At 36.1% G+C, this 14,436-nt stretch overlaps 1 protein-coding gene across 1 annotated transcript in view; it reads left to right on the top strand.

The window, feature by feature from the left end:
• Positions 1-14,436, top strand: part of Arpc2 (Actin-related protein 2/3 complex, subunit 2) — a 95,829-nt gene that overhangs the window by 47,049 nt on the left and 34,344 nt on the right. Inside the window, exons 2-3 of the mRNA XM_089085707.1 lie at positions 1,096-1,189; positions 14,195-14,294. Of these exons, the coding sequence (XP_088941833.1) occupies positions 1,096-1,189; positions 14,195-14,294 (194 nt within the window). The remainder of the gene's footprint in view (positions 1-1,095; positions 1,190-14,194; positions 14,295-14,436) is intronic.

The raw sequence follows: 14,436 nt of genomic DNA, 5'->3' as shown, positions 1-14,436 counted from the left end.
GCTCAAAAGCCAGAGAGGTTTGCAGTTGGGAATTTTGTATGGCAATTCTGAAATAAATCCAAATCTTTGGCGTATTTAACATTGCTTTTAGTCTAAATAAAAATAGACTAAGCTCATCTTATTTTGAAGCTCTTACTATACAGTTTGTTACCACAAACTGTTTAATTACCCCATCAAAGATCAGCCAAGGTACAGAAGTGAGTGCAGGATCTAAGGAAAGAGTCTCGTTACTGTAAGCCTTTAGAAGAGCCATCCCTTCTTCACCCTCATAGCATTCCTTAATAGATGGCATATAGCTCTGGCTAGCACTGGCACCACACTGAATCAAAAGTAAAATTATTATATTATATTTACTTTTTCTTTGATGTGGAGTAGTTTAGTGCATTTTAACCCCTAAAAATTATAAATCCCCTTCAACAAAATATCTGTGTTACTTTTTTTTTAATTGGCTGTAAAAGAGAAAATAATAATGAAAAGGTTGCCAAGAAAATTGTATAATTTCGAAAAATGATTTTACAAAATAATCATCTAAAGATCTGTATTGAAGTTTTAATTAATCTTTAAAAAAGGAATCAGTAATCGTGTTTCAATACTACCTTTGAGAAGAAAGTTTTATTGTAGCAAGAGAGTAGTACCATTATAATGATATAATTATATTCCCCTTCTAAAACTCTGTTGATGCTTAAGGAGATAAGATCATTCAAACAAAACCTCAAACTGAAAACAACTTTAAAACAATCATAAATACTTAGTCAACTTATTCCTAATGGTGGTTTCCTTTGATTTCCCAGCAGTCTACACAACCTTTATACATCTCCTTTATGATCTGTCTGGGTATAAAGCTTAATTTGTGCTCTAATTTTCTCTATAATGTTGAAATTTCAAATTACAACTGCTTGACTTTTTTTTTTTTTTTTTTTTTTTTCTTTGCAAGGAATGCATTTTGATTTTAGATAACTGATTCTTGTTGCTGTTAAGCATGTCATCATTAACTACAGTATCTAATTTACATTCTCTAAATTAGATTAAAATTTATTTTGGTATTTTAGACACTTGCCTGGATTTCTTTGACGTGTCCCTTTGTTTTCTTTTTAGAAACAAGCCAGACTCAATTAATGTCACAGTTGCTGATTTTGATGGAGTGGTCTTTCACATATCGAATCCTGAAGGAGATAAAACAAAAGTCAGAGTAGGTATCCATGATTTGTTGTTGTTTTTTTTTGGGGGGGGGGGGGTCAACAATACTTCACTGTGTAAATGATTTATTCCAGGATTTAAAAAGAAAATGTGTAGGCAAGTAATTTTTTCTTAGAAACTGAATTTTTGTTTATGGGACTTCTTATACTAACAGAAGTATGGAGTGTCATTGATAAGACAGCATTGATTTATGCTATATTAGCATTCATTATTATTAATTTTAAGAAATAAAAATGACAGACTTCATGCATCTCTCTAGGTTAAGTCAGCCCTATGTGTTCATATTAAAAAAGGTTAAGTTACATTCCTAATGTAAGGCTGACATTTAAAAAGTGCCTCTGCCTTCTAGGAAGTTATGACGTTGGTAGACTCCAGGATGAAAATCGAAGAGAAACTTTCTAGGATCATTTGACGTTCTTAATGTAAGGCTGACATTTAGGAAGGGTCACTGTCTTCTAGGAAGTTATGATTTTGGTAGACTCCAGGATGAGAATATGAAAGAAACTTTCCAGGAACAGTTGAAGATTAACTGGAAAGTCTAAAACTAGACAATATAGAAGATGGATGGAATAATTGTAGGTAAATGGTTTATGAAGTAGCAGATGGTGTCTTAAGGAAGAAAGTTAGAAACGCAGCTAGGAATATTAGTGAAAAAGTTTTAAGCCTAATAAAAAAGAGAAGAGTTTTTACAAAACGTATTTGAATGATAGATCATATGGGGATAAGAGAAACGTAAGGAAAGTAGAGAAAGTATTAAGATATGAATTAAGGAGGTGTGAGGTCATGGCCATGGATAAAATTGCTGAAGATTGGGAAGATGTAGGCAAACGGTATGATAGTAAAATATTATATTGGCATGTTAAAATATTGAGAAGGAATAGTCCATCTGGACTTGTCCCAGTTGAAGCTAGGAATGAGACCTCCATTAGTGGTAACAAAACAGTTAAAGAGAATGAGTAGAACATTTTGAGAAGGTGCTGAACCATGATAAGTTATTTGCAGGAGATGATAAGAAAAGAATGAAAAAGTTTATGAAATTTCGGAAGTGAAGAAAGATTTATTTTGCAAGAAAGAATTAGAGGCAGCACTAAAAGGCTCAAAAATTACAAAGCCCTGCCAAAAGTGTAGTAAATAAATTTTGAAATATGGTTTTTGTGAAGTTAGAGATAAGTTACTGAAGATTATAAATATGGTTCTTGAATCATGGGAAGTATCTAGCCATTTTAGGGAAACTGTAATTAAGCCCCTCTATAAGGAAGGTGATGAGAGTGAGTGTGGTAATTATAGAGGTTTTAGCCTTGTTTCTGTAGAAAGTAAATTACCTAGCATGATGATACTATTTAGACTTAGAATTCTGTAGATAAAGTTTTAAGAGATGATCAATATGGTTTCAGGAAGGAGAGGGGGTGTGTCAACTAAATTTTCACAATTAGATTAATAATTGAGACGTGTCTGAGTCCTCAAAGTCATTTAGTGCTCAGTTTTATAGATTATGAACAAGCAGTTGATTCATCTGATAGAAGAGCTTTAGTGAAGATCCTATCATTGTAATTCATACCAGATAAACAGATTAAAATGATTATTGCAATATATGAGAACAACATTGTTGCAGGTAAAGTAGGAAATGAGGTCAGTAACTGTTTTTTATTGAATCAGGAGTCAAGTAGGGTTACTTTCTATCCCCATTGATATGGACCTATTTGATGGACTTGTCTTAAGGAATGCAGCAAAGACTTTGGAATTGACTGGAAAATAAAGCTTATCTAGATTATCTGGTCATGATTCAGTCATGATTCATTCCCCGAACGAGTAACACCTTAGGCGCTCCGTGCCTGCGGTAGTTTTGGCTGAAGAGTGAAATAGCTTGTGGGATTAATGTTTTGAATTGATGAAAGAAAATTTTTTGGTGTGTGATTATTGCTTTGAACTGAAGAATTGCATGGAGTAAAAGAGGATTGGATTCGAGTCATTATAAACAGAGCCTTTGATTACCGACGTTGGAAAAGGTGTTTGCCGTGCCAAACGGCTAAAAGCACTGCACGCTAGCAACATCGTGGATAAACAATCGTTGCCGGCTGAGGTAAGACTATTTGTCCATTTTTTTAATTGCTGCTTATTCATGGGGCGAAATAAAAGAAACCGTAAAGAAGTCTCATTCGAAGAGGATCAAAGTGATTATTCGTCATCTTCACCTAAGGAGGGAGAAACTTTGTCAATTTCGACGCTGGCTCGGAGCTTTTCTGAAATTCTAACTATAGTGAAAGACAATGGAAAAAAGCTTGACGGTATCACGGACCAGTTCAAATCTCTGGAAACCCGGGTCAAATCGCTTGAGGAAGCGCTATCTGGCCAATCGCAGGAATTTTCGACGATCCAGACCCATGTGGCGGCTACTGAGAATGAAATAATAAATGTAAAATCACAGATTAGTTTTGTTACAGCTGAGTCAGTGTTTCTCCGTGAAGAAAATAATCAGTTGAAAAATCGGTTAATGCATTGCGAGTATAGAATGAATGAGAAAAATATAGTGGTTTGGAATGTACCTTGCAATGATAAAGAGGAAGCTAAAGCGATTTTCAAAACTGTTTGTGAAGAAGGACTTGGTGTAAACGAGACCCCAGAATTTGCTGTTACATAAGTAAAAAAAGAGCGTAGATATTTTAAAGTTACTGTTCGGTATAAATAAGAAAAAATAACGATTCTGAAACAGAGTAAAAAACTTAAAGGAAAGACTGTTTGCGGTCATAAAGATATTTATCTTAGTGATGATGCTCCGACGGCAGTAAGAGATATTAGAAAACGGCTGATTGAAAAAAGATCAAAGCTTGCTGATTGTGGTATTCAAGCATGGGTAACAAAATCGGTTCCACCTCTCCTTTGTTTTGATCGGCCAAATGGCCTGCGTGTTTCTTTCTCTGTGAATGACATGATTCCTGGATTGTCAGTGCCGATAAATCCTCGAGGTGGGCCTATGCAATGCTAGGCGGGTTGTCATATTTATATTTATATTAATTATTTTAGTTTAATATGGTTTTGAGTTATTATTTTGTTGTGCTTTTACTTCTTTGTGGTTTTTTTTGTGATAGCATATTGGTATGAAGTAATGTTGTCTCGTGTTTTTTTATCTTCTTTTTTTAAAAAGATGTTGTGGATGGAATAATGTAAAAAAAAACAAAATGAGAAAAAGTATTAATGGTGTATAGTGTATAGCGCGGTGTGGAGCGTACCGGGTTGTGATTGGAGTTCTTATGGATTGGTTTTGGCTTTCAGTGATACTAGGCCTGGAAACAGTAGTAGTGTTTTTTGGTTTTTATGAAGATATTTATGTTTCTAAATTAAAAGTTGCGCAGATTAGTCGTACTGAGGGAAAACGACTTGGAATGGAGATTACTTTTTTTTGTTTTGTTTTTTTAATTGTTATTTTTATTATGGTTTGCTGGTCTTTTGGGGCATGGTGTGGTTTCTCTTAACGTGGGGTTAATATTTGATAATGGATAGAGATAATCGTGAAATTCCATCATCAAGGTTAAAAGAATTTGAGCGGAATTCTCTTTCATTTTAGTCAATTTTTCAAACTATTGTAGCTGGTGATGATGAAGATACTTCTAGTAATTTTGATATCCCAAAAAATCAATATATATTTATGAATGAGCTGGTAAAAAAAATGTAAATACAAGTAGGATGTCGTTTTGGAATTGCCGGGGTTGGAGGACTGCGCAGGATGTGATTGAAACTTTTTTGTCGGATTCAGATACAGATATATTAGGCCTATGTGAAACTTTTTTAGATGATTTTTCAATTGAAAATATACATGTAAAAGATTACCAATTTTTTCACATCGGTCGGAAAAGACAAAAACAAGGGGGTCTAGGTGTTTTGATTAAAAATTGCATACCAGCACGTATAAGGATTGATTTTTTGCCAATGAATATTGAAATGATTTTTGAATCTTGTGTAGTTGAATGCTCTTTTCTAAATAATCGGAAGCTTTTAATTGCAGTTATTTACCGTACTCCGTCATCCAGCCAGATAGAATTTAAAAATCATTTTGAAAGTATGTTGGATAAATTAGCTAGTCTTAATACTCCTTATTTAGTTATGGGTGATTTTAATATTGATTTAATGAAACTCCTATCTGCAGATCAGAATAGAATAGATAGAAATATTTTGCAGTTTTTTGAGGGCCCACTATCTTATGGACTAAACCCCGTATGTTTTGTGCCCTCTAGAATAGCTGATACATCATTTTCACTTATTGATAATATTTTTTCACCTTATAGTGCTGTTAATACATTTATTATTCCTGATGATTCATCTGACCACTGTATAATTATGTCTGATTTTCTTATAAATTTTCCGCATAATAAAAAAAATCAAACCAAGCTTAGAGATTTTTCACATAAAAATGTGTTAAGGTTAAAAGAAGGGCTTGGTGATGTTGATTGGAGTCCTGTAATTGATGAGAAGGATCCGAACCAATAATTAGATAAATTTTATTATATTATGAATGAAAAGCTTGATCTTTTTTGCCCATATAAAAGCCCGAGAGGAAAGAAACTTACCCCTAAAAAACCTTGGATAAATGAATCACTTTTGAGATCTATTAATGAGAAAAATCGTTTATATAAAATTAGAATAAAATATCCCACGGAAATAAATATAACGTGTTTTAAAAATCATAAGAATATGCTGGTAAGGATCTCTAGAGTAAGTGAAAGACTTTATTATGAAAATTCTTTTCGAAATTCAGATTCCCCTAGAAAAACTTGGAGTTTGACTAAAGGTAAAATTGGAAGAAATAAAAAGTTGTTACACTCTGAAGTGTTATTTGATATTAATGGTAAAGAATTTAGAGGACCACAAGCTGTTGCTAAGAAGTTTAGTGAATATTTTGCTAGTATTGGATCATCTGTTGTTTCAGGAGAAGTTGACCTTTCTTCCCCAAGGTCGCATAAAAAATATCTACCGCCCACTGAAGATACGAGCATATTTATGGCCCCGGTTACTTTTGCAGAATTTCAAAAGGTCATTAAGAATTTAAAAAATGGTAATTCATTGGGATATGATGAACTTTCAACTAATTTGCTAAAAAATATTGCAGGTGAAATTTTTGAACCATTGCTTCATATTTTAAATTTATGTATTTTCTCAGGTACATTTCCTAAAAGATGGAAAATTGCATGTGTAATACCATTGCATAAAAAAGGAGATAAATCTGATACAAATAATTATCGTCCTATTGCAATTTTATCACCATTGTCTAAAGTATTGGAAAAAATTTTAAAAGGAAGGATTACTAATTATCTAGATAAAATAAATTTTTTTACCAAACATCAGTTTGGATTTAGGGCAGGCCATTCGACGGAACAAGCAGTTGCAGCTCTTGTATTAGAAATAAATGACTGCTTAGATAGTAATTATCATGTATCTACTGTTTTTTATGATGTTAAAAAAGCATTTGACACTTTAAACCATGAAATTCTTTTTGATAAAATGGAAAATTCCGGTATAAGAGGGAAAGGACTAGATATAATAAGATCATACCTTTATGGACGTAAAATCGTGGTAGATGTTGATGGACATTTGTCTAGTTTAAATGATCTTGAAGATATTGGTGTCCCACAAGGATCGGTATTAGGTCCGCTTTTATTTTTGATGTATATTAATGATCTCCCACGATGTTTGCAGGGAAATAATGGTCTTGCAATTTTATTTGCAGATGACACAGCTGTTTCTGTTAAAGCGAAGGATTCATCTACATTGATTCAAAATCTGTTTAACACTGTTAGTTCAGTTAATCGATGGTTTGTTTCTAATTATTTATTACCGAATTTTAAGAAGACTGAATTTATGGTTTTTGGTCATTCAAAACGTGCTACTAAAAAAATGTCATGTCAGGAGCTTCAAGTTGGTGAGCATAAAATACGTAGAGTTCAATCATATCGTTATTTAGGAGTTTTTATTGATCCCCTTTTGTCATTTCAAACTCATATTGATCATTTAAGGGTGAAACTTTCGCAAAATATTGGGTCTATGTATCGTTTGCAACATGTTTTTCCATTTTCAATTTTAAAAATAATTTATCATTCTTTGATTGCTCCTTATTTAAATTATTGTACAATTATTTATTTAAATACTTTTTGGACGCATATAAAACCCCTACAGATCCTTCAAAATAAAGCAGTGAGAATACTTGGAAATTTTTTACATCGTCCATCAAAACTTAGAGATGCATCGGAAACTGAAACATTATTTCTTTTCTTGAATTTATTAGATCTGAAACATATAAGAGAACTTAGTATATCAATATGGCATTTTAAAATACAAGATCCTAGTAGTTATTTTTATGAAAAATCTCTGTTGATTCTGCCCCCTCCTTCGGCTCTTAGGTGTTCTGGAACATATCGAATTCCCTTTGTTAATTGTGAAAGATCTAGATTTTCAATTAGATACCAAATACCATTTATTTCAAATAAATATAGGCTGAAAGATAGAATTCAAATTGAGTCATTTCGGCAAATATCAGTTCTAAGGAAGAAAATATTAAAATTATGTATTGACCTGTGATGGTGGAATAGAAATTTTTTTATTATTATTATTTTTTTTTTTTTTTTATATTTGTTACCCATGTTGGGATAGCCTTCCATGCCCCACTTGTCCAGCGTTTGTTTTCTTTATGTTTGTTATGTTTTTTGTTTTTTTCTTTAACCAGGTTTTTTTTCTTTCTCTCTTTTGTTATGATGAGGAAATGTTTTTTTTTTTTTTTTTTTTTTTTTTTTTTTGGTTTTTTTGTTTTTTTTTTTATTATTATTATTATTAATACCCAACTTTACGAGCTTTGCTCTCTGTTGAGGGTATATGTTTTTTTGTTATGTTGATTTATTCAAATAAAATCTTCTTGAGTGTCCTAGATGAAAATGTTAGCAAAATGAAGGATTTTTGGAGGTTTTGAGAGGTCAAGAATAGGTTTGAAAATTAATGCTAAGAAGACAAAGTTGCTCAGACTTCGATTAAGTACAGGTGAAGAGGTCAATCAAGTGGACTGCTTTACTTACCAAGGTAGTATCGTTAGTAGAGATGCAGGATGTAGTGAAGATGTTAGAAGTAGAATAGCAAAGGCCCAGGGTGCTTATTCACATATGTAAATGTTTGGAAGAATAGGAAGATAATTTGACAAACCAAGATTAGGATATTGGAAGCTGCAGTGATTACAGTGGTCAGGTATGGTTCTGAAACGTTGGCAATTCAAAAGACGGAGGGGAATTTGTTAGATGTTTTCCAGGGGAATTGTCTATTGATCCTTTTGGGCACCCGTCGGACTGACCATATTTCAACCAGTAAACTGTACGGAAAGTGTGGTTCTATCCCGTTTTCAGGCTATAATGAGAGAAATGCTGTGAAGGCTAGAACAGCTTCTGTAGATGAAGGATGACAGATTATCAAAGACTGTCCTTTCTGGACAAACTAATAGCAGGTCGTCCACAAATAGGACGGGAGGAGGTCTTAAGAAAGAATTTAAGGAAAATTGGGACTTCTTTGGAGAATGTAAAGAGGGTGCTTTGAATAGAAAAGGGGCATGTGCAGCTGTGTCGGTCTCAGGCTTCTTGGTGCTGCGGTGAGTTGTTAGTAGTAGTAGTAGTATAAATAGGACAAAGAATCAGGTTTGGATAAATATTGTGAATATCTCAAGGAAGATACTCTTTAGGGCCAAAGACTCAACCCTCTTTGGATATTGAGTAGCTTCTCCTCACAAAGCTCGCAGGGGGTCCCATCTCAAAAAGAAAACTAAGACACTTGCTCCAACTTCCTGCAAAGTCTAACTTAGTTCGCTTAATTTTTTACACCTTTCAAGAAATTCTACCAAAATTTGCCTACTGGTTACAAATCCAAGCATAATTTTGAAATATACACATCCAAATGATCAAATGAAAGATGTGCCAAGTACATGTTTCATGAATGGTGATTATTCCACACCTTTCTGAAAATAATAAGTGAAATAACATTATAAATCCCAAAAGTTCTCATCTATTAACAGTTACTACAGTAAACTGGCTAAAGGACTCTCCTTCTGACAAGGAAGATTGAAGTTCGGGTCACTGAAGTAATGATTCACGATGTAGTACTTTACCACTGGGAAGATCAATATATACTTTTAAATCGATTTTTACAATCGATTGGATGTCTCAAGAGTTTTAATCTATAACAGCTTGGTCCTCCATGGGGTAAAACCGTTGTTTCGCGGCACAAAACGGCGGGAAACGCAGCTTTCCTTTGGCACTATCTTATCGGCCACTTTATAAGGGCACTAGAAATTTTAATGCCAGTTTGAACAAGCCCTCTCTCGATCCATTAGGACCATAGGTTGGATAATTTCCAGACAAAACACAAGCAAATAAACACGCATCCGTGATCTTTCGTCTGAAAAAAAAATTGCAAAATTCAAAATTTTTCAGACAGCAGCTTGAAACCTCTACAATAGAGTTCTGTAATTTGCTGAATCTAATGGTATAATTTTCACTAAGATCACTTGTCTTTTTGCTGTTGTTTTTTTCTCCTCCATTTTTCGAAAATACAGCAAATTTCCTCAGGCTTAAGAGTGTTTAAATTTGATGAATTTTATATATTTAAAATTAGCATAAAAAGCCAGTTCTTTCGTGTATTAATTGTTTTAAAAAATTCTGTATTTTACAGGTTTAATTATTTTAGGCCCAATTCGCTCCTTACTTACAACAATTTTTAGAATAGTTGTTACAAATAATACAAATTGAAAATCAATCTCAATGTAAACTCTTCTCTGTTCTTCTTTGAGTAAGACCATTCAGTTAGGTATTTTGACCTTATCATTCTGGCTAAAAACTCTGGCTACTTGGAGGTAATGGTGCTCGTCCGAAGTCTGCTCACAGGCAGTCCACACGTAAGCAGACCGGACGGCACGGACCTCGGGAGATATGGCTCGCCCCCGGAGAACTAAATGCACCTAGGGACGGGTGGGCTAGCAACCCTCCTCCTGAAATTACTTGCTACGAATGGAACTGAATATACAGCCTCTGATGCCCAACCTACTCTCCCAATCGGACCCATGCCTGCCAAAGGACGTACCCCTTTGAAAATAGTTGACCAAGGTGGCATTAATGTTGCGACCTGGAATGCTCTTACGCTGTACCAGCCTGGTTGTAAGCTTCTTTTAGAAAATGAACTAAGAATATACAAAGTGACGATCGCAGGAATAACAGAAACACACCTTACGGAAAGCGGCGAAGAAGATATTGGAGAAGGGCGGACACTGCTTTGGTCTGGTAGACCCTAAAGAAGAGGGGGAGTCGGCCTTGTTCTCAAAAATTTCGCTCGGAAAACATCATTTTCAATTACGCCATGTTACCCCGTCTACTGAGAGCGAGAATCGATGGAATGCATGAAAATTTAGATGTTTTCCTCTTATTTACACCGACGAACAAGGTTCAAAATGAAGATCAGACATATTTCTATGAACCACTGTCCTCTAAGCTTTCCTTAGTGGCTCCAGAAAACTACCTTCTAGTCTTCTGAGATTTTAATACTATTGCGGCTAACAGGTATGTACAATGCTGTTGTTGGACCTGTGAAAGTTGACGCTCGGAATGATAATGGTGAGCGGCTGTTCAGTTGCTGCATCACCCACACTCTAGCAGTCACAAATACCTGGTTTGTGGGAAAAAAAATTGCGAAGCATATATGGTACAACAATGGTGGCGTGACAATAGAGATTTTTAATTAGATCTCTTTTCGACGACACTGGATTTCGTCTGTCCAGAACTGCCGCTCATACAGAGCTACTAAGATTAACAGCGCTAACCATCGCCTTTTTTGTGCAAGGATGGAACTCAAGCTTAGAGTTAATAAGAATAACTTTTTCTCCCCCATGAATGTTGATACCTCTCGGCTGAAACAAGATCCCTCGGTCTGAGAGCGGTATACGGTTGAAGTTTCTAACCGCTTCGAGGCTCTCCAGCTGTGTTTAGATAGCGAGTCAGCATGGACCACTTTCAAAGACAATGTTCTCAGAGCAGCTACCGAAGTGTTGGGCTCGAAGCCACGAAAGAAGAAAGAGTGGATTAGCAACCAGACGTTAGCAGCCAGACGTTTGAAATAACTGAGCAGAGACGGCGAGCGAGATTACGAGGAGATATGACACTCTACAGACAGCTCAACAAACTACGCAACTCCTTGCTCCACAGGGACAAGAAAGACTTTATTGCGGGTAAAGCTGCTGAGCTCGAACATGCTGCCCAAAAGAAAGACATAGGCGCAACTTTCAAGATCCTGCGCGAGCTGACTGGCCAACATGTGATGACATCCACAAGCCTGAAAGCAGCTAAAGGAGAGACTATATATGATTATTCTCAGTGTTTTTATCTTTGGGAGAAACACTTTAATAAACTGAAAACCTCCGACATACCGTACCGCATTGACTAAAGGCTTGTTCCCAATGCTACAGAAGCTACTTCAGCCCCCGACGATACTAAATTTTTTCCTAAGGGGAGTAATTCGGCAGTGAGGAATCTTGATAACAATAAAGCAGCCGCCTCCTGTGGCATTACTACAGAAATACTTACTACGGCGGCCCTGCAATCACACCTTGGCTGCAGATAGTGGTTAGCATAGTAAGCCGTACTTAAGTTATGCTGTCAGACTGGACGAAAGGAATCACCGTCCCTGTGTTTTAGCAAAAGAGCAGCAAGACAGGTTATAGTAACTACCGTGGTATCACTCTACTCTCTGTTCCCGGAAAGCTCCTTGCAATGCTCCTGTTGAAACGTGCAATAAGTTTCCTACATTCCTTGCGCCGTCCCAAACAAGACGGATACATGCGAGGAAGAGTGACAGCTGAAAAGATTCATACGGTCAGACAGATCGTTGAGAAGACACTGGAATTCAACAAGAAAGCTTACATATCTTTCATTTACTTTCGTTCTGCCTTTGACACTGTTGACAGGCAGTCCCTTTGGCTAATTCTGAAAGCTGCGGGACTACCGACAAAGATAGTCAGCCTCTGTAAAGAACTCTACCGCAGCACAGAAAGGGCCGTCCTTGTTAACGGGAAGCTTTCTTCTTCCTTCCCCATCAAAAATGGGATACGGCAAGGATGCTCTGCTGCACCTGAGCTGTTTAACTGCGTCATCGACCACATTTTGAACGAGACACACCGTGTCCACCCTTTTGGCATAAGTTATGCCGGGAGGAACTTGTCTGATGTTGACTTTGCCCACGATGTAGCCGTCCTCAGCGAAAATATCGACCGACTTAAGTCTGTACTCGAGACGCTCTCCTCCACTGCCTCCGCAGTTGGGCTGCAAATCAACTGGAAGAAAACGAAGATCATGTTCATTGAAAAAACCTCATCGATGTCACCCTTAACTGTTGTGATCAACGGCCAAGCTGTTGACGTGGTAAGGCAGTTTACTTATCTCGGATCAATTATATCATCAAATGGCACACTTGACGCCGAAATTTCAGCCTCATAAGCTAAGGCAAATTCTGTATTTGGACGGCTTCCGAGAACAATCTTCCACAAACTGAAAATTAGTGACCTTGCAAAAACCCGTATATATAACGTCACAGTCTCAAGCATCAGGCTGTAGTCTTCTGAGACATGGTTAATAACTCATATACAGCTAAGAAAGATCAATCCCATCCAAACTATACACCTGCGTCGAGTTGAAGGCTTCAAATGATATGACAATATCCGCAATACTGAGATCCTGAGGACCTTCAAGTTGGTGAACCTCTCCTCCCATGTAGAAGCTCGTTCTTTAAGATGGTACGGCCACTTACTCCGCCTCCCGCAAACTACCTCTGCAAGAATCATATCGGACTTCAATCCCTCGATTATCTGGAAACGTCCTCGGGGGAGGCCGCGCACCAGATGGGCTGATGTTATAAATCAACGCCTCTTCAACCGCAACATCGACCCAAATGAGGCCCATCCTTAGCCCTGGATAGAGCTGCTTGGAGAAGACTGACAGTACTGTCAACCAGTTCCCTCTACGCTGGCGACCCTGCTGAGCAAGAGTGATAAGTAAGTAAGTCAAAGTAAAAACTCTAGTATGACTTTGGTTTAAAGTGACTCAATTGCATTTTCCCTGTTCTTAATGTTATTTTTAACTACCATGTATATCACACAGGAAAATCCCTTTGGGGTTTTTCTTAATTTGATATAGTAAAGAACGAACCCCAGTTGCAACATACGTCATAATTAATTTTACTGTAATGTCATTCATGGTTGTAACCTAGGGTTATTTCGTCATTCATCATCTTGTATGCGAAGATCCGTTGTTTTGTCAAAAAATCTATTTTATTTTAAATAGTGTATTTTGTTAATTACAAAAACACGTAGGTGTGGCAATTTACTTTAAAATGAACCCTTAAACAGCTCTTTATGATGTTCTAGTGCCCTACTAGCAGCAAAATAAAAGAAGACACATCAGTGCTACCCATGCCAAAAAGGGATTTCCTTTGTTCAAGCCAAGCGAAGTTCCTTGTCTAGAGTTTTCGGCCATGACGATTCCAATGGTATTCTTTTTGTTTCACTGCGACGCCAATTTTAGGAGTTTCTGGCTATTTTTTTAAATTTTTTCAGATTTGTTTTCAAAATATCATTTTACTGTTAAGACTAATCGAGATAATAGTTACCATTCCCGAATTAGCTAGAACTGATAATCTTTTCTCACTTGTATCTTTTTTAAACGTATTGTTTAATTTTTGGCTACTATGTGCCATAGCTGCAGTCATGAGGGTTGTAGTGGTAGCTTCAGCATAGCAAACAACTAACTATGGTCCATAGTAACCAAAAATTAAAAAAAAAAAAACAAAAAAAAAATGGCTAGTCTGAAAAAATTGTCATCTATAGCTGATTCAGGTATATAACCAAGAAACTAACTTTGCTTTGTGATGTGTTGGTCTCAAGTAGCTCGTGTGTTACAACAAGTTATTATTAGTAAAAACTACAAATCTAATTCAGGTGAGCATTGCGTTGAAGTTTTACAAGGATTTACAAGAGCATGGTGCAGATAATTTGCTTAGGAGAGAGTATGGCGACTTCATTACTAGCACAGAAGAAGGTAATTTTCATTATTTGCTGTTTCCAAATCTGCTAATATTTTGTATGCCAAAAACATACGTGAGGAGGGGAGGGCTTTTCCTGTGCCGCCTCTGGCCATAATATCTAATGATTTTCATGATTATCCCTGTAATTTCGTGTAT

Source organism: Artemia sp. Qi Xiang Cuo, chromosome 3 (assembly GCF_049724085.1).
Source record: "Artemia sp. Qi Xiang Cuo chromosome 3, ASM4972408v1, whole genome shotgun sequence".
In the NCBI taxonomy this organism is placed as follows: Eukaryota; Metazoa; Arthropoda; class Branchiopoda; order Anostraca; family Artemiidae; genus Artemia; species Artemia sp. Qi Xiang Cuo.
The sequence above is the reverse complement of the archived record's forward strand: the minus strand, read 5'-3'. Positions and strand labels throughout refer to the sequence as shown.